The 23,717-nt window shown below is 35.5% G+C and overlaps 1 protein-coding gene across 1 annotated transcript; it reads left to right on the forward strand.

Annotated features, from left to right (window-relative positions):
* The first annotated feature begins 4,517 nt into the window (after nt 1–4,517).
* Nucleotides 4,518–8,246, forward strand: LOC112805317 (uncharacterized). Its single transcript, XM_025847713.3, has 10 exons — nt 4,518–4,857; nt 4,941–5,016; nt 5,109–5,148; nt 5,333–5,391; nt 5,724–5,761; nt 6,174–6,237; nt 6,444–6,497; nt 6,716–6,814; nt 6,908–6,990; nt 7,907–8,246. Exons 1-9 carry the CDS (start codon nt 4,652–4,654, stop codon nt 6,962–6,964), a joined length of 693 nt encoding a protein of 230 aa, XP_025703498.1. The 5' UTR covers nt 4,518–4,651; the 3' UTR covers nt 6,965–6,990; nt 7,907–8,246.
* Nucleotides 8,247–23,717: the final 15,471 nt, after the last annotated feature.

Here is a 23,717-nt window from a genome sequence, read left to right on the forward strand (position 1 = left end):
GGGAGGAAGGGAGAACTCTTTAATTTTGGAGGAAAAGATTTGATTTCAATTGTAATAAGAGAGTGACATGTGGCACATTTTGGTTGTAAAATTAGTAAGGAGGAGGAAAGAATTCTTTAATTTTGGAGAGAAAGATTTAATCTCAATTACAATGAGAGAGTGATATGTGGCACATTTTGGTTGTAAAATTAGTAAAGAGGAAAGGAGAATTTCTTAATTTTGGAAAAAAAGATTTGATTCTAATTGCAATAAAAAAATGACATACGATACATTTTAGTTGCAAAATTAGAGATATAATATATGATAGATAAATAATAGATGATAGATTTCCAATTGAAGATTTGCAATTGGAATAAAAAGGCAGAAAGGTATTTGTAGTTGGGATAAAAGGGCGGAAAACATTTTTAATTTAGATACACTAAGAAGATGCCATGTGGCAATTTTTGGCTTTAAAATTATATATATATATATATATATATATATATATATATATATATATAATGGATAATGGATTTGAGCTTGGGGTGTCTCCCCCATGTATAAAGTTGAGTTTGGGATTTTGTTTTTTTCATTGATGAGCTTGGAATTATTTCCATGGATATTGTTGAGTTTGGAGATGCGCGTACAGAAGAATTATCCACGGTTAGTTACTAAAACATGTAGGGTTGATTATATAATCAACAGATGATATCATCAATCATAAGACAGACATACATCATATGCAATTGAATATTTTGCATGAGTGTGCATTTATTTTGGATTTACCTAACTATTTTTTCATGTTTAGCTGCTACTCGTTTATTTGCATAATCTAATTCTATTTGTGCTTTCTTTATTTGACTTGTAGTATCTAAATATTTTTTTTAAAAAAAATTATAAAACATGACTTTTGAAAAAGATTAAAAATATTTGAAGAGATTATTTTAAAATTTTTAAAAATTTTTAAGTTTTTTTAGGATTATTTTGTTCTTTAATATGAAGATTTATTTATCCAAAATACACACATGAATACTTAATAGTTACATATAACAGTTAACATTTTATATCAACTAAAACCTAAATAACTAATAAAAGAAAATATATTATCTAACAAAAATAAAAAATAAAAATTATTTTATATATTTTAAAATCTAAAAAATTAAAATATCTAACTTTAAAAACTTCAATACTGATTTGAGTAATACTCAACCTTCAAACATAAGAAACTAAAATAATTCACGCGTATATCAAGAGGGCTTTTGAGTAATACTCAACCTTCAAACATAAGAAACTAAAATAATTCACGCGTATATCAAGAGGGCTGATAAACTCTAAAGCGAGCATTAAATAATCATGCACGAAACTGCAATACTCGTTGCTCAATAGCATGTTGTTCAATAATTGTGTCTTTTGCCATTAAAATGTTTCGTCTGGTGTGCCATAGAGTAGTGCTCCTAAGAGTAATAGAGTAGATGTTAATGTTTATCTATAGTTTATGTTTCCTTCATCCTATTGATAAATCTATTAATTTGTGTTTTCCACTCTCATTATATATTTGTAGTTGGTAGAGTTAATACTTAAAATCATTTTTAAATTTATAGTCTAAGTTTTAATATCATTTTTAAATTTAAAATTGTTTTAAATTTATTCTTAAACTTAACATAATCATCTGTAAAATACTTTTTGATGATAAAATAATAATGTAGTTAGATAAAAATCACATTAAAAATTACGTTAATTAAACTGGTAAAACATCATCATTTCATATTTTACGTCTAAATAAAATATAAACGACATTATTTAGAGGATTTTGAGGGATTTTAAACTCTTAAAGACGTTGTTTATATTTTATTTGGGCGCCAAAAATAAAACGGTAACATTTTACCAGTGCAATATAACTTTTAACGTGATTTCCGTCTAATTATGTCATTATTTTGTCACAAAAAAATATTTTAGAAACAATAGTTGTTAAGTAGGGACGGACCATGAGCAAGAATGAGGGGGCACTTGCCCCCACAGTATTTTTATTTATTTTATTTAAAAAATATAGTTATATATAATGTGATCCCATTTTAAATTTTAAATGACCCCACTACAAATAAATTAAACTAAATTAACTAAAGTTTAAATTCATTATTTTTATTTCTCTATCATTTTGACTATTATTTAACCTAATCAAATTTAATTCTTGTGCCGTCATTCCTTTATTCCCTTAACCCTCTTCTTATTTTTATATTTTTAATTTTTTTTCTTTTTCTTGTCTAGTAGTTATCTTCTCTTCATCAAAAAATAAATTTTAAATTCTCTATTTTTTATATAACTCTCCATGACTCTATATATCTTCCAATTTCATTGTTTCTCTTTTTGATATTTTCAATTACAAAATTTAATTCAAACAATTATAATTTAGGTATTAATTTAATATTTTATTTTCTTTGTAACTTTATATATTTTATTTTATTCTGGATTTATTCATCTTTATTACTTATTTTTTATCTTTTGTTCTATTATATATACCTATGTTGCATATAAAATTTTAAAATGAATTGATTAATTTATTAATTTAAAATATATTTTTTATTTTTAGAAATAGTAATAGAAAAATATTTTAATTACAATACATAATTAAATAGATGCATAAAATCTTTGATCTAACATTATGTCAAAATTAAATTAAAAAATATATAACAAATTTAATTATTTAAAAAAAAGAAAAAATTGTAAATTATGTTTTTATTATTTTATATAAACATACTTTTCATATACAAATTTAATTTTTCTAGTATTTATATATAATTCTAGTTTCAAGTTATAAATATTAGTGTATCATTAGGCGCTAATGTGCCAATTAATTCAATTTTTTATTATTAAATATGTATAAAAAAATTAGTTAGGATAATAAGTTATCTATAATTTAATTAAAATATTTTAAGTTTAAGTTTTAGAAATAAAAAATATTTTTTTATAAATTATATATAATAAATAGTATTTTAAGAATAAAAGTGTTCACTAACTCTTTTTAATTTTTATATCTCTATATAATTAATAATATTTAATAATATTTATTTTAGTATATATATTTTTGCCCCACTCCTAAAATTTTCTGGATCCGTCACTGTTGTTAAGTATTTTAAAATTAGAAATAATATTAAAATTTGGGTGCAAATTCAAGAACCACTTTAAATATTAACTCGTAGCTTGTAATAAGTTTCTGGATGGATATAAATAACATTTTTCTTTTATATTAATGCATTTGGTTTATCTTATTTTATCTACTTTCCTCTTTGCGACTTTTTCCCTCAATATTATTAGTCTTTCCAATTTTTTTACGGTGAATACTATGATGCTTATTATTTTGTACTTAAGTTACTAAAAGAGGTAAATAAATTATATTTAATAAATTTTATATGATTTATTTTTTATTTTAAATATTTTATTTTTTACTTTAAAAGAGAAGTTAGACAATTTAGACACCATACCAAAGACACCATAAAACTTACCTTTTTTTATATATAAAGGACAGAGGCACCCTTTGTGGGCTACCTCTCATGATTGTTTTCCTAAGTTGGTGATGTTAATCTCCAAGGATCCATACACCGTTGAGAAGCACATAGGGCAAGCCTCAATGAACAGTAGGCATCATTCTATCATGGGTGTCATTCTCATTGGAAACAAATTAATCTAATGCGTTATGCGTGACTAAATCCTAAAGGAAATGTCATAATGGAAAGTAGGCTACGATATACCAATATTTTAAACTTTTGTAAAAGAGGAACAGAAATGTACATCAATATGATTTTGTTATTTTGTTTTATTTTTCTTTTCAAATAAAAACTAAAGCTGAATGCTACAACATTGAATGTTTATGATTCAGTTGAGAAATGTGATATGTTGAGTTCTGTTGAATGAATTACACACTGATTGAAAAAATTAAACCCATCATGGTTCTTTTTGCTTAAAATTTTAAAGTGTATTAGTGCACTAGTGTTTTAGTAATTTTTAAATATTGATCTTAATTATAAAAGATATATAATATATGTAATTAAGATTAACGGTTGATATTTATTGAAATATTGGTGTACTAATATACTTAAAAGTTTTTTTAACTTATATATAGTTATATTCATACGAATTTAATAATTGAGAGTTGTAGATAATAATTTTTTTTGAATTAAATATTTTAATTTTGTGTTCCCTTCAAAGATAAAAGAATAAAAATGCTTTTAAGTATGCTAATACATTAGTGTTTAAGTAATTTTTAATCATTAATCTTCATTGTAAAATTAAGATTAATGATTAAAATTTATTGAAATACTAATATATGGGTACATTTGAAAAATTTTCAAAAGAATATGGTGTATTAAGAACATCAGATAAATGGGCCCTATTCCACCTGTTCCGTCGAGTAATATTTTAGCCCGGCCCAACCAATCCGATCCATATGCATGAAAATATCAAACAGATAGGATTAAAAAAAAAAAAGAAAAAAGGGAATAAATAAAAGTTAAGTTCCCTCGCAAAGTTCCCGCGCACTGAACCTAAATTGCCGATTGGCCGCTGAGTTTCCCTCTTCAGTCTTCACTCCGTTCTCACTTCTCAGATTCACTCACTTCCCCAAAATCCCCAACCCCCGCCGAAAAAAAAAAACCGAGAAGAAAAGAAAAAAAAGGTGATGGTGGCCGTTCTACCGTTGGAAACTGCCATGAACGCTCGCGACGCTACTCTTTTCGCCACCGCAACCCTCTTTGGCGCCGTTACCTCTGCACTTGCTCTCCGCTTCTTCTACCGCTCCCGAAACCATCCCCAAACCCAAAACGGAACCATTTCCAATCACCGCCATTCACGTGGTGACCCTTACGATCCTTCCAAGCGCAAACAGTTAGTCAGTCTATCAAATTTGACTTTATTGTTGCTGTTCACTACAATTATGCTAATCCCTTTTTTAAAAAATTGAATCGAAGATACTTGTCGTGGGATGATTATTTCATGGCGATTGCGTTTTTGTCTGCTGAAAGATCCAAGGACCCTAACAGGCAGGTCAAATATGATGTTTCATCTCTCATAATTTTGTTTAGATTGGGAGTTGATTCTGAAGAATTCAAGGCTTGTGTTGGTGTTGTTATTTGTAGGTAGGGGCATGCTTGGTGAGTCAGGATGACATAATTCTTGGTAAGCTTTTTAACTTCATTTGCTCAAACCATCAAACACCTTGTGCACATTCCATATTACTTTAATATTCAGGGACTACGAATTGCATAAATTATATGGAACGAACTTTAATTATTATTAGTAAATTGTTTTAAGCATAATTACTACTTTATTACATTTTTTTTCCTTAACTTTATTGTGTTAGGCATTGGCTATAATGGATTCCCAAGAGGTTGTTCCGATGACAAGCTACCATGGGCAAAGGTTAGTATTTAAGGGAATGACTTGGGCAATTTGGTGTCTTTAAATTTTAACCATGTTAGGTGTACACCAAAATTAGCTACCCGATAAAATACACATTGGAATACAAAATTTCATTAAACATAGTGGCTAGTTTTGGTAGCTGAAAATTTGCCACCCAGGTAGAATACACACGGGAATACAAAATACACATTAAAAATGAGTTAAACTATGCATATATTTGTATACAAATACATAGTGATTGATTTTGGTATGCAAATAGCATTTTTGTTAAACTTCAGTTTCTCTGAATTTTAAACCATTTTTATCTAATTTGGAAATCTGTTATGTTTTAGAAATCCAGGAGTGGGAATCCTTTAGAGACAAAATACCCGTAAGTTTTTTTGCTTTCAGATATTCTCTCTCTCAAGACCATTAATAATAATCATTTATTGGTTAAAGGGTAGCCTACAGTAATATTTCCTAAGGTCGGGCAATATTACACACTACACTTCTCCAACTGAAAAAAGTTTGTACTAAGTTTTAGTGAGATTTGAACTTTAGAAGTGTATGACATTGGGTATCCTTGAATTTTATATATTGTAATATTGACCTCTTTTGTAAACATGAGACCGACCATACAAATCAAGTGGTGTTGTGTGTACTATTATCTAATTGTAGGGAGATCAGTGTAATTTGCCTTTAGTTGAAAACTAATGCCTTAACTCTTGTCTGCAGTTTAATCATTTTGTTGCTACAGTTATTATATTTAAGATCCTATTGATGATGCTTTGTTCCTATTTTAGATATGTTTGTCATGCGGAAGTAAATGCTATTCTTAACACAAATCACGCCTCTGCTGCTGGACAAGTAAGTTCAACTGCATTCTCTACTTACCTTATCTTGTGAATTGAAAATATTGCAGCTTCTGGAGGTCGATATCTTTATTTATTTATATATTTATAAATTCCACTTGGACTACGCCATTCACACACGTTGTGCATATCAGATAAAACAAATGCCTTTTCGTATGATCTGCTAAGCGATTTGTCTTTTCTTTATTTTAATGCATGCAGCGGCTTTATGTGACCATGTTTCCCTGCAATGAATGTGCAAAGATCATAATCCAGGTTGGTGAAATTGTGGATTATTGATTTGATGAAACATTGTGCACTCAATTTTTTTTCTCCATTTTAGGCTTTGATCAGTATGCAGATATAGTGCTTTGCCTTATTGTTTCTAAACTAGATTAAATCATATCTTAGTGTAGAAATTGTGATAAGAAATGAGTTCAGTATATACATATTATCATATTAAAAAAATGATAAATTACAATTTGTTGTTGCAGTCAGGAGTTTCTGAAGTGGTTTATTTTGTGGAGAAGTTAGAAAGTTCTGATATTGCATATACTGCTTCTCACAAGCTACTGTCATTGGCTGGTGTTAAGGTATAAACACCCCCTTTTACAAATTGTTATGGAATTTGGGATTCATTTGGCTTGTGAGGGTTAATCAACGATAATGTGAATTCTTATTTGCAGGTCAGGAAGCATCAACCACTTATGAACGAAATTCATCTTAAGTTTGAGGAACGCTAGATGTCGAAGATTGACACAAATTTAAGGTGGTCTTAGTCATTATCTTCTGAGTTACTGGGTAATGGCTATCAAATTTGGAATACTAAGTCGCATTATATGAACAAATCAAACAAGGAATAGTGATATAGTATGTTTAGGGAAAGTTCATGGGATGATGAACAAGCTAGGAAACCAACATACACAACGGTGTTGTTAAAAAAAAAATTGTATTTTACTGTAAAACGTGCCAAATTTGGCCAAAAAATTTTAATATGGATGTCTTTGGAGTTATATCCCAAAATGGGATTGTATGGTGTTGTGCGTAGGTATGGAATTTGAATCTTCTCGTACTCGAAGTGAGCGACAAGTATTTTTTTTTATGAATTTGAATTGTCTCAATTTTAAATTTTGAGGTAAAGTGTGATCTTGTATTTTTTTTATCCTGCTTATAAAATAAATAGTGAGAGATCACATTTTATTCTTTAAATTGAATCTTGAGTCTTGATATATGTATTTTGGCACCCTTCTGTATATCTCTTCGCTTTAGGTTGATTTCTAGCTGTTCGTTTATGTTATCAAGCGGAGTGTTGCATTTTCGGTTTATTGGTTTTGATTTACCCACTTTTTCAAAGACTCCTAGTTAAGAACATTCTTGCAATACTATACGTACTAAATTTTATTTTAGAGGTCGTAATATCTTACCACTTCTGTCTTATGACTTAAGCATAAGACTCGGTGTGGTAGGGTGTTACATTATAGTATCAGAGCCGTTTGTTCCTGTAGATTCTGAGGGATGGACTGACTATGCTTTTGTGCATTCTCTATGTTTGTGTTCATGTTCTATTAGGATATCTGACTGATATAACTGACATAAACGTTCATGAGCATACATTTGAGACTTTGAGCACTAGACTTTTGATATTGAGACTGATCAATTTGATATCGCTTGTTTGGTGTGTATAGGAACCAGATGGCGTCTCGTGGATGCGGTCAGGGTCATGCGAGAGGACGTACCGGTACTCATGAGCTGGAATTTAATCCAAACGATCTGGTGAACTTCATGGCTGCACTACAGAATATGGCTGCTGCTATGCAGGCCACCGCTGAGGCACTCGGGCAGCAGATGAATAACAATAATCATAATGGGGGAAAACAGAGGAAATGGGGCTGATGACTTACATCATCTACCTTTTTCCTTGCATAAAAAGACCATAAAAGAGGCATAATCTCATTTGATAATTGCAATTCATGCCTTAATTGATGAATATCATAGTACATTGTTTTGAAATGAGTTTGTGTTGAATTTTAGGCGAAAAAAACATCAAAAATAGGAAGAAAACAACTAAACAAGTGGGCGTGTGAAGTAGTCGTGTCACTTGGAACAAACGCCACAAAAATGTATTGGCTTGGCACGCCAGAAGCTGGGCGTGGCACGCTGGTACAATATTCCAGAGAGCAACAATGAAGACCATCGAAGGGGCGTGGCATGCCAGAAGCTGGGCATGGCACGCCAACTAATTACCTAGAAGAGTCATCACTAGGGCGTGCCACTTTGTATCGAAGGCGTGGCACGCCAGTTCCAGAATTCACTTGGGCGTGCCATTTGAGGATCAAGGCGTGGCATGCCAAGCCTAAGAGACCCACAATTGAATGGGCATGCCACTTCAGCAACATGGAGTGGCACACTGGTACAAGAATCTAGAGAAGGGGTTGAAGGCTAATGAGGTCTGGGCGTGCCACGTGAGCAACCAGGCGTGGCACGCCAGTGAACAAGAAGGCAAAGAAAAAAGTTGGGCGGGCCACTTGGTGTCGAAGGCGTGGCACGCCAGCTTAAGAGGTCCCACTAAGGCGTGCCACTTGAATGATCAGGCGTGGCACGCCAGCACTGAAGGAGGCCAAACAAAACTGGGCGTGCCACTTGGTATCGAAGGCGGGGCACGCCAGCTCAATTGTCCCACTTTGGGGTGCCACTTGAACATCCAGGCGTGGCACGCCAACCTTTGGAACCAAGGCAAGTGAAGGGTGTGGCACGCCAGTCTCATGGCGTGGCACGCTGGTAGTGTTTTCCAGAAGAGGAGATAAAGGGCCAAATGAACTGGGCGTGCCATTTGGATGATGAGGCGTGGCACGCCAGCAAGAGGATGAAGCATTTAGAGGGGCGTGGCACGCCAGACCTTGGGCGTGCCACACTGGTACAAGTTTCCAGAAGCATGAAGATGTGGAAAATGGCTTGGGCGTGCCACTTGGTGTTGAAGGTGTGGCGCGCCAAGCTACTTAAGGACAATTAAAATGGCCTGGGCGTGCCACATTGGCTCGAAGGCGTGGCACGCCAGGGTACTTGGGTCAATTAAAATGCCCTGGGCGTGCCACTTTGGCTCGAAGGCGTGGCACGCCAGGGATGTGATAGAAGAAGGCGTGCCACTTGGAGGGTGAGGCGTGGCATGCCAAGCTTGAAACGAAGAGAGCGTGACACGCCAGAGGAATGCCAGTCACACACAGCTGGAAGATCACGTTTGTTGAGTTTTTTTCCTCCAAATTGTAATTTTCTTTTCACTTTTGTAATTTCCTTTATTTCTAGATCTAGGAGTAGTATAAATACCATTGGAAGTATTGGAAACACACATGGAGATGCAGATCACTATCTCAAGGGGATTGTAGAGTTTTAGTTTTGAATTCACTTTTTACACTTCATCTCTTCCATCTTTTGTACTTTTTTTTTCTGAGCTATGAGTAGCTAAATTCTCTCTCATTGAGAGAGGGAGCTCTATTGTACTTGATGGATTAATGATAGTGAATTTCTTCTTCTCTCCATCTTCTCTTTGATTTGCTGGAAGGAATTTCAATTTTCATGCTTAGTGTTCAATTATTTTGGAAACGAGATTGAATGCAAAATGGGTTTCATGGGAACCTTGGAAAAGGAAACATGAAACCATGCTAGAAATCTCTTCTCACACTTGAGTAGAATCTGGGTTTTGGTGTTTGGATATGGTGAAATATAATCCTCCCTCTACCTGGACCTACAAGGATGTGTGGTATAATCAGGGACCAAGCATATCTCTCTTCATGAGCAATTAGACCAAGGAATTGGCTATTGATCAAGATATGAGAGATTGAGTCACTAAGAGATTGGAGCTCAATCAATCATGATTGCCAAGAGGTCAATGAGTTGCATGATTGAAGAGGATATAAGCTGGATTTAATCCAAAGAGACAATATCTCCTGATCTCAATGAATTTCCTCATTCTTATCTCTCCCATTCTTTTATAGCTTTCATTTACATTCAACAAATTCCCATTCCCTTTTACATTCTTGCTATTTCTATTTCTGCACTTTATTGCTTTCCTTTATTCTTTTGCCATTTATGTTTCTGCCATTTATGATCCTGCACTTACAACTTATTCTGTCTAAGCTTGACTAATTCACCAATTAATTAAAATTGTTCAAATCTACCAATCTCTGTGGATACGATCCCACTCTACTGTGGGTTATTACTGATAAACCCCATTTGTAGGGTTTATCTTGTACTTGATTTAGGGGATTTTATAACCTTTTACCCACATTTATCCATTAAAATAGCATGGTTTTATAACTTCTTCTTTAATTGTGCTTAAGAGTGAAAACATGCTTTTTAGGACTTAAAATAGCTAAATCTAATTCTCCTTTGATTCCATTAGATGCCTTGATATGTTTGTTAAGTGATTTTAGATTTAGGAGGCAAAGATTGGATAAACGGAATAAAGGAAAAGCATGTAAAAAATGGAGAATTCATGAAGAAATGAAGGATTCGCAAAAGCTGTCAAGCCGACCTTTCCGCACTTAATCGGCCATAAATTGAGCCACAGAGGTCCAAATGATGCGGTTTCAGTTGGGTTGGAAAGCTAACATCCGGGGCTTCGAAACGATATAAGATTTGCTATAGTTGCATCGCACATAGGGGCGCGCACGCGCACGATACGCAGACGCGCCGATGGTGGCACATGATCCACTTAATGCAACTCGTGGACAGCGATTTTAGAAGCCTTGTGGGCCCAATCCAACTCATTTCTGATGCTATTTAAGCCAAGGATTGAAGAGGGATGAAAAGTTAGTTACCATTAGTTTAGTTTAGCTTAGTTTAGTAGTTAGAGTTAGTTTCTAGAGAGAGAAGCTCTCACTTCTCTCTAGGATTAGGATTAGGCTTAGTTCTTAGATCTAGATTTTAATTCATCTTCTTCTACTTCTATCTTCTCAATTCCTTGTTGTTACATTCATTCTTCTTCCATTCTTTTGTTGTAATCTCTTTTATGTTGTTCTTGTGTTTTGTTGTAGATCTACGTTTGTTTCTTCTACTCTCTTTCAATTCAATCAAGGTAATTCATAATAATTGTGTTTCTTTTGATTGTTGTTGTTAATTCCTTTCAATAATTGTTGTTAGATTCTATTCTTGTTATCAATTTACTATGCTTTTCTTTTGTACCTTCCAAGTGTTTGATGAAATACTTGGTTGGATTTTAGTGTAGGTTTTGTTCCTCTTGGCCTAGGTAGAGTAATTAGTGACTCTTGAGTTATCTAATTCTTTTGTTGGTTGATAATTAGAAGTTGCTAATTGATTTGAATGCCTCTAAAGCTAGTCTTTCCTTTAGGAGTTGATTAGGACTTGAGAAATCAAATTGATTCATCCACTTGATTTTCCTCCTTAGTTAGAGGTTAACTAAGTGGTAGCAATGAATAAATTGTGGTCACAATTGAGGAGGATAACTAGGATAGGATTTCTAGTTCTCATATCTTGCCAAGAGCTTTGTTAGTTGTTAGTTTATTTTCTTTGCCATTTATATTTCTTGTATAAAATCTCAAAAACCCCAAAATAACTCATAACCAATAACAAGACACTTTATTGTAATTCCTAGGGAGAACGACCCGATGTTCAATACTTCGGTTTATAAATTTATGGGTTTGTTTTAATGACAAACAATCTTTTGTATGAAATGATTATTGTTGGTTTAGAAGCTATACTTTACAACGAGATTTCATCAGTGAAATTCTAAACCGTCAAAAATCCAATCATCAAAATGGCACCGTTGCTGGGGAATTGCAATAGTGTTGTGTTATTGGTTATTGTATATATGTGAATAGTTTGAATATGTTTGCTTTTTGATTCTTTGTTAGTTTTTAGTTTGTTCCCTTTATTTGTTACTATTGTTTTATTTTTGCCCTCTCTTGCTATCATGAATTCTCACTTTGGCTATGAGTGTAGTTACAACTATGTTGTAGGTGATGAGAACTATAATGAAAATGTGTATCAAGGATGGGATAACCAAAGGTGGGAGGAGCCATATGCATATGATCAATCCTCTTGGCAACAACCTCTACCAATGCACTATGAAGAAGAGCCATTCTATGATGCATATCAATCCAATGGCTATGGTGAATCTCCTTGTGACTTTCAAGAACCACCACCATATGCCTATGAGTCATATCCTCAACATGAACCATACTCACAAGCCCTCTACCACCTAGCACCTTCATATGACCCTAATCCATATCCATCTTACCAACAACCATATGAGCCATATGAACCACACATAGAGCTACCACCACTCCAACATCAACATTTTCAAGAGCCGCCCCCTCCATGTTATTACCAAGATGAACCACCTCCAATAAATGAAAAATTTCAACCACAAGATGAATATTACTTTCCACCACAACCTCCCATGGAAGAATACTCATATCCATTGATCCAAGAGCCATATGATCCTAATCATATTATCCAAGAGGAACAAGAGTCAAGGGATCATCTCAAGGAAGCATTGGATCAATTTCAAGCAACCATGGAGTGTGTTGTGCAACAAGTGAAAAGAATGAAAAACATGGAACCACCACAATTCTACCAAGAAGAACTACCTTCCTATTATGAACCCTTTCCCCAAAATGATGAACCCTTCCACCCACCCCAATCTCTAATGGATGAAACCCTTGGTGTTCTTGTTCAAGGGAAAGAAGAGATGAAAATGGATGTGCAAAATTTCATGGCCGCCTTGGATACGGTAACAAATCAATTAGCCTCCCAATGCTTGAACACTCAAGAAACTCCCATGGCTACATGTGGATAATCAAATGAAGAACATAGCATGAAGGAGGGATTGGAAACTCCGGTGGGAAATGAAGGAAGTTGCTTTGTATTGGAACAATTGGAGGAAGCTTTAATTGTTGAAGACAAGGAAGAAGTGGTAGAAGACTTAGGAGATGCGGAGCCTCCATGGGAACATAGAGTTGAAAAAAACCCCTCCAAGATGATTGAAATTGATGCTAGGGAGGAAAGTGCACACCTTCCAAGGCATATTCCATATGAAGACTTGGATGGAATAGAGCAAGAATTGAGTTCCCTTGGTGATGAAGATCAAGCATCAAGTCTTAATGGTGAAGAATCCTTCGAGCATGAAAAACCTTCTCCTGTTGGATTTGAAAGCGTTGAGGAGGTAAATTTTTCTCACCCTCCCTATTATGATTTGAGTAAAGGAAAATGTTTAGATAAAATTGTTGAACAAAGGATTGAGATTAAGAGATCTTGTGAAGAGGTGAAAGTCACTAGAAATAGAAGAAAGAGGGTTGGTTATGCTTTGTCAAGACCTTTGGAAGCATCTTTGCCTAGGTTGCCATCTACTCCTTCACTTGAGTGAGTAAAATTCATTTCTATTAGCTTTATTGTCCCACTTGAGTATGGCTTGCTTGAAACGGATGGTCAACTTAGGATGCTTTGTGGGATGAAGCATAAGCAAAAGATGTTTCGTGGTTGGCGTTGCAAATCAAGGCTCATTTTGGTTGATACTTCAAGAGTTGAATACAAAAGTGGGAATAGTGCTCAAATAGATGGGTCTAGGAGGATTGTTAGCCACTATATAGAGAATTCATCTTGTTCACTACCCGGATGGACTAATAATGATGATCAACCTCAAGACGGGTGTGAAAACAAAGTGTGGGATCCCGGATTACAAGAAAAGGATTAACTTTGGGAGCCCCAAGCTTGTGAAGAACTCCATCAACACTTGGCTCAATCCATAAGAAATCTTGGGGCACCATGGAGAACCAAGCATTGGTGGGAGTTCCAAGATGTGTACAAGCACAAGCCACCTTGATGAGGAGCTCCCCATAAGTCCAACTTAAGGACAATAAACAAAAGTGCTAGGTGGGAGACACCCCACCATGGTAAAATCCTTTCATTTTCTCTTTTGTACATATTGGTAGAACTAGTTTAATTTCATGTTTAGATTAGTTGGTTGAGTTTAATTAGTATTTTATCATGTTAAATAAGGTTTTAGGGTGTTTTGGTAGTTGCTTGGAGGTTTAGAATTCTTGGATTGGTGCAAAAACATAGAGAAAAATTTTGAAAAAAAAAAACAGAGCACCATCCATGCGTACGCGCACTTTACGCGTACGCGTGCATCAAGCATTTTCGACCATCCACGCGCGCGTGCCATGCGTGCGTACGCGTGGATTGAGAGGTTCCACATTCCATACATTTTCCAGAGAGTTATGCCTACGCCATGCCAACGTTGTGCCTTTGGCACAACCCCACTCGCGCGCATGCGCACATGACGCGTACGCGCCACTCTCAAAATATGCCATCGACGCGCGCGCGGCATGCGCGCGTACATGCGGATTTCCTTCCTTCACCACATTTCGTTTCTTCTCCTCTTTCTATTTCTTTCCTTCTCCTTTCTTCTTCCCTCCTCCTACCCCTCATCCAACACTTCCAAACACCATGGATAACCATTTATTTTAGTTGGTTAATTAGTTAGTTTTCATTTTATTTTCTCTCTTTTCATTATAAGTGTTGGATTATTGACTTTGTTTACTATACATTGCTGCCCCTTATTGCCTAAATGCTATTTTAGCATGAATATTTTTAGATAATCTTTGTTGGATTCTATGATTGAGGTTATATTTTGCTACTTGGTTTTGAGTTCTTCATGCTTACCTTTTGAGAATACCAAGTGATGAGAATTGCCTTCGAGCTTGTGACTCTTCTTGAATTACATGATTTGGCCACCATGTTATTTGAGCTTTATTCTGTGATTAGGCAACCTCTTGATGGATGATGTTGTGGATTTACCTTAATGCATTGTATTTCATGATCATATGCATCCATATGTGTTTGACTTGAATGCTTTCATGCTTTTTTAATGCTTGTTTTACCTTACAAGTTTACTTAAAGCATCTTAAGCACACTAGGATAAATGAAGTGCATGCTTTTTTTGTGACATCGCCCTTTTATGCTAATGTGTGTTCTAAACCGCGCAATTTAGAATTCACACACTTATTTGTTATTAATGTCACTAATCCACTCACCTCATTCTAGTGATCATTACCTCAATCCAACAATTATGTTTCCTTGCTTTTGTTTCATCATCTTATGGTGTTATATCTTTGTTCTTCATGATACGATGCACCACAAGCAAAAACGGAAGCAAGACTAAGAACATGCAGCAATCCAGAGAGTCGCCGTACCCCTTGCTCATCTTTGAGTGCACCGAGGACGGTGCAAACTTTTAAGTGTGGGGAGGTCGTCCGACCGATCGGCGATCTTGGGTGACAAATTTCTAATTTCAACACTTTTGCATTTCATTTTAGGTTTTTTGGATTTTTCCTATTTGCATTTTTCCTATTTTTGCATACATATACACAATAATCTTAGTCAAAATAATGAAAATTTTCAAGATTTCTATCTATAGGGCACCTCAATTGATTTGAGTGAAAAATTTTCATTAAACTTGCTTGAATCACATATATATATTGTGGAACATGAATTTTTGAGCTAAGAACACGAGCAAGTGAGATTTGAGCCTAATGGTGTGGTTACATCTTATAACCACTTATTTTTCCTTCTTGTGTGCATTATTCTCTTTCTATGAATGTAATCTTTGATTTGTTTGATTCTTTATGTCCATTATTTTGTGTATTCATGCATTTATATGATTGAGGCCATCATTTCATTAGCTCACTTATCCAAATAGCCAACCTTTTATATTCCTTTGTTAGCCAATTTGAGCCTACGCTTAACCCACTTATTCTTATTTTAGCACATTACAAGCCTTAAAGTGAAAAACAATAATTGTCCCTTATTTGGATCTTTGATTAGCTTAGGCTAGTGTGTCTAACATTCAAGTGTGGGAATCTTGGGACATTGGGGGAATAAAAGGGTAGTTTTGTATTTTTATTGAAATTATTGTGAATTGGGTACATGCTCATGTATTGATAAAATGTATAGACCTTATGCATTGATGTTCTTGTATATAATTTGAAAGAAAAAAATGAGAAAAGAAAAATAAAAGAAAAAGAAAAAAATAATACAGAAAAGAAAAGAAAAAAAATAGAAAAAAAGAAAGAAACAAAGAAAAAAAGAAGGAAGGAATAAAAAGGGACAAAATGCCCCAAAGTAAAGTCCAATAAGGGTCAATGCATAAGTGTTGTGAAATGAAAAGGAAATACATGAGTATGTAAAAAAGTGAAAAATGGGTAGTTAGGTTAGAACTTAATTGTATAGGATGTCATAGGTTAGGTGGGAAGTTTAAGCTTATTAAAGATTCAAATTTCAAGCTCACATAACCATATATGCATCCTACCTTGACCTTAACCCCATTACAACCTAAAGAAAAGACCTCATGATAGATGTATGCATGCATGAAATATATGTTGATTGTTAGAAGAAGAACAAATCTTGGAAAGCATGATTAGGGGAGAATTGAGAGAATCAACCCTAAATACTTGAGTGAATAGAGCGCATACACATCCGGTGAGGGTTTGATGCTCAATTACATGTTTCCACCTATGATCATCTCTTCTCATGCAAGTTTGTAAAAATATTTAATAACCCAATTCAATTGTGGATTAGACTTGCTAGTCCTTAGCCCTTGTGCATATATGCTTCTTGGAGATTGATTTATTTTGACCAAGCAATTGCATTCATGTAGATAGTTGCATATAGGTAGATTGTATTTAGTTAGTTTCCATTGAATAAATGCCATCCCTTACTTCATTCTTGGTTTAAGCATGAGGACATGCTTGGTTTAAGTGTGGGGAGGTTGATAAACCCCATTTATAGGGTTTATCTTGTGCTTGATTTAGGGAATTTTATAACCTTTTACCCACATTTATCCATTGAAATAGCATAGTTTTATAACTTCTCCTTTAATTGTGCTTAAGAGTGAAAACATGCTTTTTAGGACTTAAAATAGCTAAATCTAATTCTCCTTTGATTCCATTAGATGCCTTGATATATTTGTTAAGTGATTTCAGATTTAGGAGGCAAAGATTGGATAAAGGGAATAAAGGAAAAGCATGTAAAAAATGGAGAATTCATGAAGAAATGAAGGAATCGCAAAAGCTGTCATGCCGACCTCTTCGCACTTAATCGGCCATAACTTGAGCCACAGAGGTCCAAATGATGCGGTTCCAGTTGGGTTGGAAAGCTAACATCCGGGGCTTCGAAACGATGTAAGATTTGCCATAGTTGCATTGCGCATAGGGGCACGCACGTGCACGGTATGTAGACGCGCCGATGGTGGCACATGATCCACTTAATGTAACTCGTGGCCAGCGATTTTAGAAGCGTTGTGGGCCCAATCCAACTGATTTATGATGCTATTTAAGCCAAGGATTGAAGAGGGATGAAAAAGTTAGTTACCATTAGTTTAGTTTAGCTTAGTTTAGTAGTTAGAGTTAGTTTCTAGAGAGAGAAGCTCTCACTTCTCTCTAGGATTAGGATTAGGCTTAGTTCTTAGATCTAGATTTTAATTCATCTTCTTCTACTTCTATCTTCTCAATTCCTTGTTGTTACATTCATTCTTCTTCCATTCCTTTGTTGTAATCTCTTTTATGTTGTTCTTGTGTTTTGTTGTAGATCTACTTTTGTTTCTTCTACTCTCTTTCAATTCAATCAAGGTAATTCATAATAATTGTGTTTCTTTTGATTGTTGTTGTTAATTCCTTTCAATAATTGTTGTTAGATTCTATTCTTGTTATCAATTTACTATGCTTTTCTTTTGTACCTTCCAAGTGTTTGATGAAATACTTGGTTGGATTTTAGTGTAGGTTTTGTTCCTCTTGGCCTAGGTAGAGTAATTAGTGACTCTTGAGTTATCTAATTCTTTTGTTGGTTGATAATTAGAAGTTGCTAATTGATTTGAATGCCTCTAAAGCTAGTCTTTCCTTTAGGAGTTGATTAGGACTTGAGAAATCAAATTGATTCATCCACTTGATTTTCCTCCTTAGTTAGAGGTTAACTAAGTGGTAGCAATGAATAAATTGTGGTCACAATTGAGGAGGATAACTAGGATATGATTTCTAGTTCTCATATCTTGCCAAGAGCTTTGTTAGTTGTTAGTTTATTTTCTTTGCCATTTATATTTCTTGTCTAAAATCTCAAAAACCCCAAAATAACTCATAACCAATAACAAGACACTTTATTGTAATTCCTAGGGAGAACGACCCGAGGTTCAATACTTCGGTTTATAAATTTAGGGGTTTGTTTTAGTAACAAACAATCTTTTGTATGAAAGGATTATTGTTGGTTTAGAAACTATACTTTACAACGAGATTTCATTAGTGAAATTCTAAACCGTCAAAAATCCAATCATCAATTACTTGACGATAATTTTGGTGCGCTTGCCAAAGAGCGGATTCATCAATCTTATTGGGAGGGGAGTGAATTCGAACCCATCAAGTTTTATGACACCGTTGCCAGGGATTGGTTTGAATTTGACAATGATTAAATTCATTGGAGAGCTAGATTAAGCATTTTTCATCTACCTTGTTGTTTTCTTTTTCTTTTTTTTTGAGATATTTAAATTTCTTTCTAATCTTTGTTTTTCTTTCTTTTTTTGGGATCGTTTTAGCTATTCATTGTTTATACTTTCACTATTCTAAATGTTTGATTAATTGCATCAACCAAGCTAACCACTAATCTTAACTAAGGAGATTCTTTCACTTGTCCTTTACTTGCTGTGTGTTGAGTGTATGATAGGCAGAAGAGGAGAACCTTCATCCTCTTTTGATAGTGAACCTGAGAGAACCTTCCTTAGATTGAGGAGGGAGGCTAGAGGCAAAGGCATAGTTGGAAAATAACCAGTGGAAGAAGATCTAACAACCACCATGGAAGACGAAGTGCACGACAATGTTGGAGGAGGTGATGGAAATCAAGCTGGGCAAGAGAGGAGAGTCTTAGGCTCCTACATCAACCCAAATCCAGAAAACTGTGGCAACAGCATCCTCAAGCCAACAATTCATGCTAACAACTTTGAGTTGAAACCTCAACTCATCACACTAGTCCAGAATAATTGTTCACATGGAGGAAGTGCCCAAGAAGATCCAAATCAACATCTCAACACATTCTTGAGGATATGTGATATTGTAAAGTCTAATGGGGTACTGATAAACCCCAATTTTGTGGTTTATCTTGTGCTTATTTTAGGGGATTTTATCACCCTTTCCCACATTTATTCAATGAAATAGCATGATTTTGTAATTCTCCCTTGATTTGTGCTTAAATGTGAAAACATGCTTTTTAGGCCCTAAAATTGGTGATTTTAATTCACTTTAATTTCATTCGATGCCTTGGTGTTTTTGTTGAGTGATTTCAGGTTCATAAGGCAAGTATTGGATGGAAGAAGTGAGGAGAAAAACATGCAAGTGGGAGAACTCATGAAGAAATGAAGGAACCGTAAAGTTGTCAAGCCTGACCCCTTCGCACTCAAATGACCATAACTTGAGCTACAGAGGTCCAAATTGAGGCGGTTCCAGTTGTATTGGAAAGCTAACATCCAGGGCTTTAAAATGATATAAAATTTGCCATAGTTGCTTCGCGTCTAAGGGACGCGCACGCGCAATGTATGCGTGCGCGCCGATTGAGCACGTGGTTCACTAAATGAAATCGTGGGCAGCAAATTCTAGAGCATTTTGGGCCCAACCCAACTCATTTCCAATGCTATTTCATGCAGATTTCAAGCTTGAGCAAAAGGGGAGCAATTGTTTGTAGCTTAGCATCATGTAGTGTAGTTTCTAGAGAGAGAAGCTCCCTCTTCTCTCTAGAATTAGGTTAGGTTTAGGACATTCCCATATTAGATCTAGGTTCAATTACATGTTTTCATCTTGTTTCTTTTATGATTTCTTGTTCCTACTACTCGATTCTCTTAGTTTTCATGTTAATTTCTCTTTTATGTTCATGGATGCTCTTGTTGGATTTGATTTACTTTTAGTGCAATTTAATGTTTGATGTTCTTTTATTGTTGATTTGAGTTGTGATCTCATTTTCCTTGCAATTGGTAGTTGTTAGATTTTACCTTTCTTTGCAATTTACCATGCTTTCCTTTATTACCCACCAAGTGTTTGACAAAATACTTGGTAGGGCTTTAGAGTAGAATTTTATGCTCTTGGCTTGGGAAGGTAACTTAGGAACTCTTGAGTTACTAATGTCTAAGTGATTGATGATTGGGAGCTATTAACTCTAATTCTCACCAATTGATTAAGTGTAGAACTAGGACTTATGGACTTGAATTGATATAGCTCACTTGACTTTCCTCTACTATTAGTTAGAGGTTAACTTAGTGGGATTGATCCTTGCCAATTCTCATGTTGTGGTTAGTGATTAGGATAGAGATCCTTGACCACCAACCCTTGTCAAGGCCTTTTTGTTATTTGAATTTCCTTCACCATTTACTTTTCATGTTTCTCATCCAAAACCCCAAAAATGTACCTCATAGCCAATAATCATTCACTTCATTGCAATTCCTAGGGAGACGACCCGGAGTCCAAATACTCTGGTTAATTCTTATTTGGGGTTTGTTCTTTGTGACAACCAAAATTTTTGTATGAAAGGACTATTGTTGGTTTAGAAACTATACTTTACAACGAGCTTTCATTTGTGAAATTCTAAACCACATAAAAGTTCAATCATAAAAAATGGCACCGTTGCCGGGGAGTTGCAATGGTGTTATGTTATTGGTTATTGTATATATGTGAATAGTGTGAATATATTGCTTTTTGCTTTATTTGCTAGTTGTAGAATTTTGTTTCTCTTGTTTTCTATTAGCTTTTGTTTTTATTTTCTCTTTCCATTATGAATTCTCACTTTGGCTATGAGTGTGATTCTAACTATGTTGTAGGAGATGGAAGCTTCAATGAGGATGTGCATCAAGAATTTGGAGATCAAAGGTGGGAGGAGCCCCAAGCTTATGGACTACCTTCTTGGCAACAACCTCCTCCAGCTTCTTATGGGTACGATTCAAATCTTGATGCATACCAATCTAATGTATGTGATGACCCTCATTGTGTTTGTCAACCACAATCATCATATGCATATGATCCCACTCCTCAACATAGCCCTTCACCATACTCACAAGCCTCATACCACCATTCACCTCCATATGACCCTAACCCATACCCACCATACCAACCACCATATGAACCATATCTAGAGCCACCACCATTCCAACACCCATTCTCTCATGAACCACAAAATCCATACACACCACCTCAAGAATTTCACCAATATGAACCACCTTCCAATTACAACAACCTTCCCTCAAACAATGAACCCTCTCTTCCACCATCACTTCTCAATGAAGCCCCCATGCTAGAACTAAGAGATCTTGAATCTCATCTCTTAAGGTGACAAGAGGAGGATGCAAAGAAGTTTGAGGAGTTAAGAGCAAAAATGGCCATCATGGTAGAAGCCGTTGGCAACATAGTCTCATCCCACCTAAGCCTATGCGATCAAAGCACTCCCATTGTTGAATGTGGAGAAGCAACCAAGGAGCTTAGTGAGGGAATGGACTTGAATCTTTAAGGTGGAGAAGAAGAGTTAAAGAAAGAAGTGCAACAAGAGGAGAAGGTAGAGATGATTGAATCAAAGGAAGTAGTGGTTGGAACCTTAGGATATGTTGAGTACACAGAGGAATCACAATTTGAAGAGCCTTCTTCCATGGAGTTTGGAGTTGATGTTGAGGAGGAGAGTGCATAACTTCCAAGATACAATGTGATTGAAGAATTAGAAGAAGTGTTCCAATCAATAGGTCCTCCTATTTATGATGATTCCGAATCAACATGTGATCCCTTTGAGCTTGAAGAACCCTTCCCCACTCTACTTGGAATTGATGAAGAGGTAGATTTCACTCAACCTCCTATTTGTGATTTGAGTGATGGGGAAGAGCTAGAAGAATTTGGTGAAGAAGAATGTGAACTTGAGGAAGCTTGGCAAGAGGTAGAGCTTGAAGAGCCTTGCCAAGTGGTGGAAGCCTCTAGAAGAGGATGGACGGGAGTGGAGCATGCTTTGTCAAGACCGTTGGGAACTCCTCCACCTAGGTTGTCATCTAATCCTTCATTTGAGTGGGTAAAACTTCTAACTCTTAGCTTTATTATCCCACTTGAATTTAGTTTGCTTGAGATGGATGGCCAACTTAGGGCGCTTTGTGGAATTAAGCGTAAGAAGAGGATGTTTAGTGGTTGGCGTTGTAAGTCTAGGCTCATTGTGGTTGAAAGCTCAAAATTGAATAGCATGGATTGGTGTAGTGCTCAAGTAGATGGGTCTAGGAGGGTAATTTGGTGCCTTCATGAGAATTCATCTCCCTTGCCACCCGGAGGAAATCACCATGATCAACTCAAGGACGGGTGTAAAAATAAAGTGTGGGATCCCAGATTGCACAAGGAAGATCAACTTTGGGAGCCCCACGCTTGTGAAGAACTCCATCAATATTTGGTGCAACAAATAAAAAATCTTGGGGCACAATGGAGAACCAAGCATTGGTGGATGCTCCAAGATGGTTATAAGCACAAGCCACCTTGATGAAGAGCTCCCCATAAGTCCAACTTAAGGACAATAAACAAAAGTGCTAGGTGGGAGACACCCCACCATAGTAAATTCTTTTCATTTTATTTTTTGTAAATATTGGTAAAATAGGTTTAATTCCTTGTTTGATTGCTTAGTTGAGTTTAATTGGGAGTCTAGTAGGTTAAATAAGGTTTTATGATGTTTTGGTAGTTGTTTAGAGGTTTGGAATGCTTGGTTTGGTGCAAAAACATAGAAAAATTTTAAAAAACAGAGCACCATCCATGCGCACGCGCACTCTACGCGTACGCGTGACCCAAGTATTTTCAACCATCCACGCGCACGTGCCATGTACGCGTACGCGTGGATTGAATTTTTCCGCCCTTCCATACATTTTCCCGAGAGTTGTGCCTGGAGTGTGCCAACCTTGTGCCCTAAGGCACGCGCACGCGTACCTTGCGCGGGCGTGCCGATCTCGAAATAACCCACTGACGCACGAGCGCACCGCACGCGTACGCGTCGCTTCCAATTCATCAATCCACGCTTACGCGCACATGACGCGCACGCGTGGATTGCCCTGTTTCACCAATCTTCTTTTCTTCTCTTCTTTCCATTTCTTTCCTTCTTCTCTCTTCTCTTCTTTTCTTTCCACCCTTCAAACATCGTCCAACACTACCAAACATCATGTAACACCATTTCTTTTAGTTAGTTAGTTTGTTTAATTTTTGTTTTTCATTATAAGTGTTGAATTACTAATCTTGTTTACTATTTACTGCTGCTTATTACTGATAGGATGTTAGTTTAACATCATTGTGTTATTGCCATTGTTGGATTCCTTTGTTGAGGTTACAATTTATTACTTGGTTTTGGATTTTCATGTTGAACATTTGTGAATACCAAGTACATGTTACATTGCCTTTAAGCTTCTTAACTCTTTTGAATCGCATGTTTTGGCCACCATGCATTCATCATCCA

This window comes from Arachis hypogaea, chromosome 1 (assembly GCF_003086295.3).
Source record: "Arachis hypogaea cultivar Tifrunner chromosome 1, arahy.Tifrunner.gnm2.J5K5, whole genome shotgun sequence".
Lineage (NCBI taxonomy): Eukaryota > Viridiplantae > Streptophyta > Magnoliopsida > Fabales > Fabaceae > Arachis > Arachis hypogaea.

What these genes read in the sequence shown, in the direction of transcription:
- LOC112805317 (XM_025847713.3), top strand. Translation starts at nt 4,652, where the DNA reads ATGGTGGCCGTTCTACCGTTGGAAACTGCCATGAACGCTCGCGACGCT. An exon ending in GATCCTTCCAAGCGCAAACA is followed by an intron (nt 4,858 to 4,940) that starts GTTAGTCAGTCT and finishes ATTGAATCGAAG; the next exon opens with ATACTTGTCGTGGGATGATT. An exon ending in ACGCCTCTGCTGCTGGACAA is followed by an intron (nt 6,238 to 6,443) that starts GTAAGTTCAACT and finishes TAATGCATGCAG; the next exon opens with CGGCTTTATGTGACCATGTT.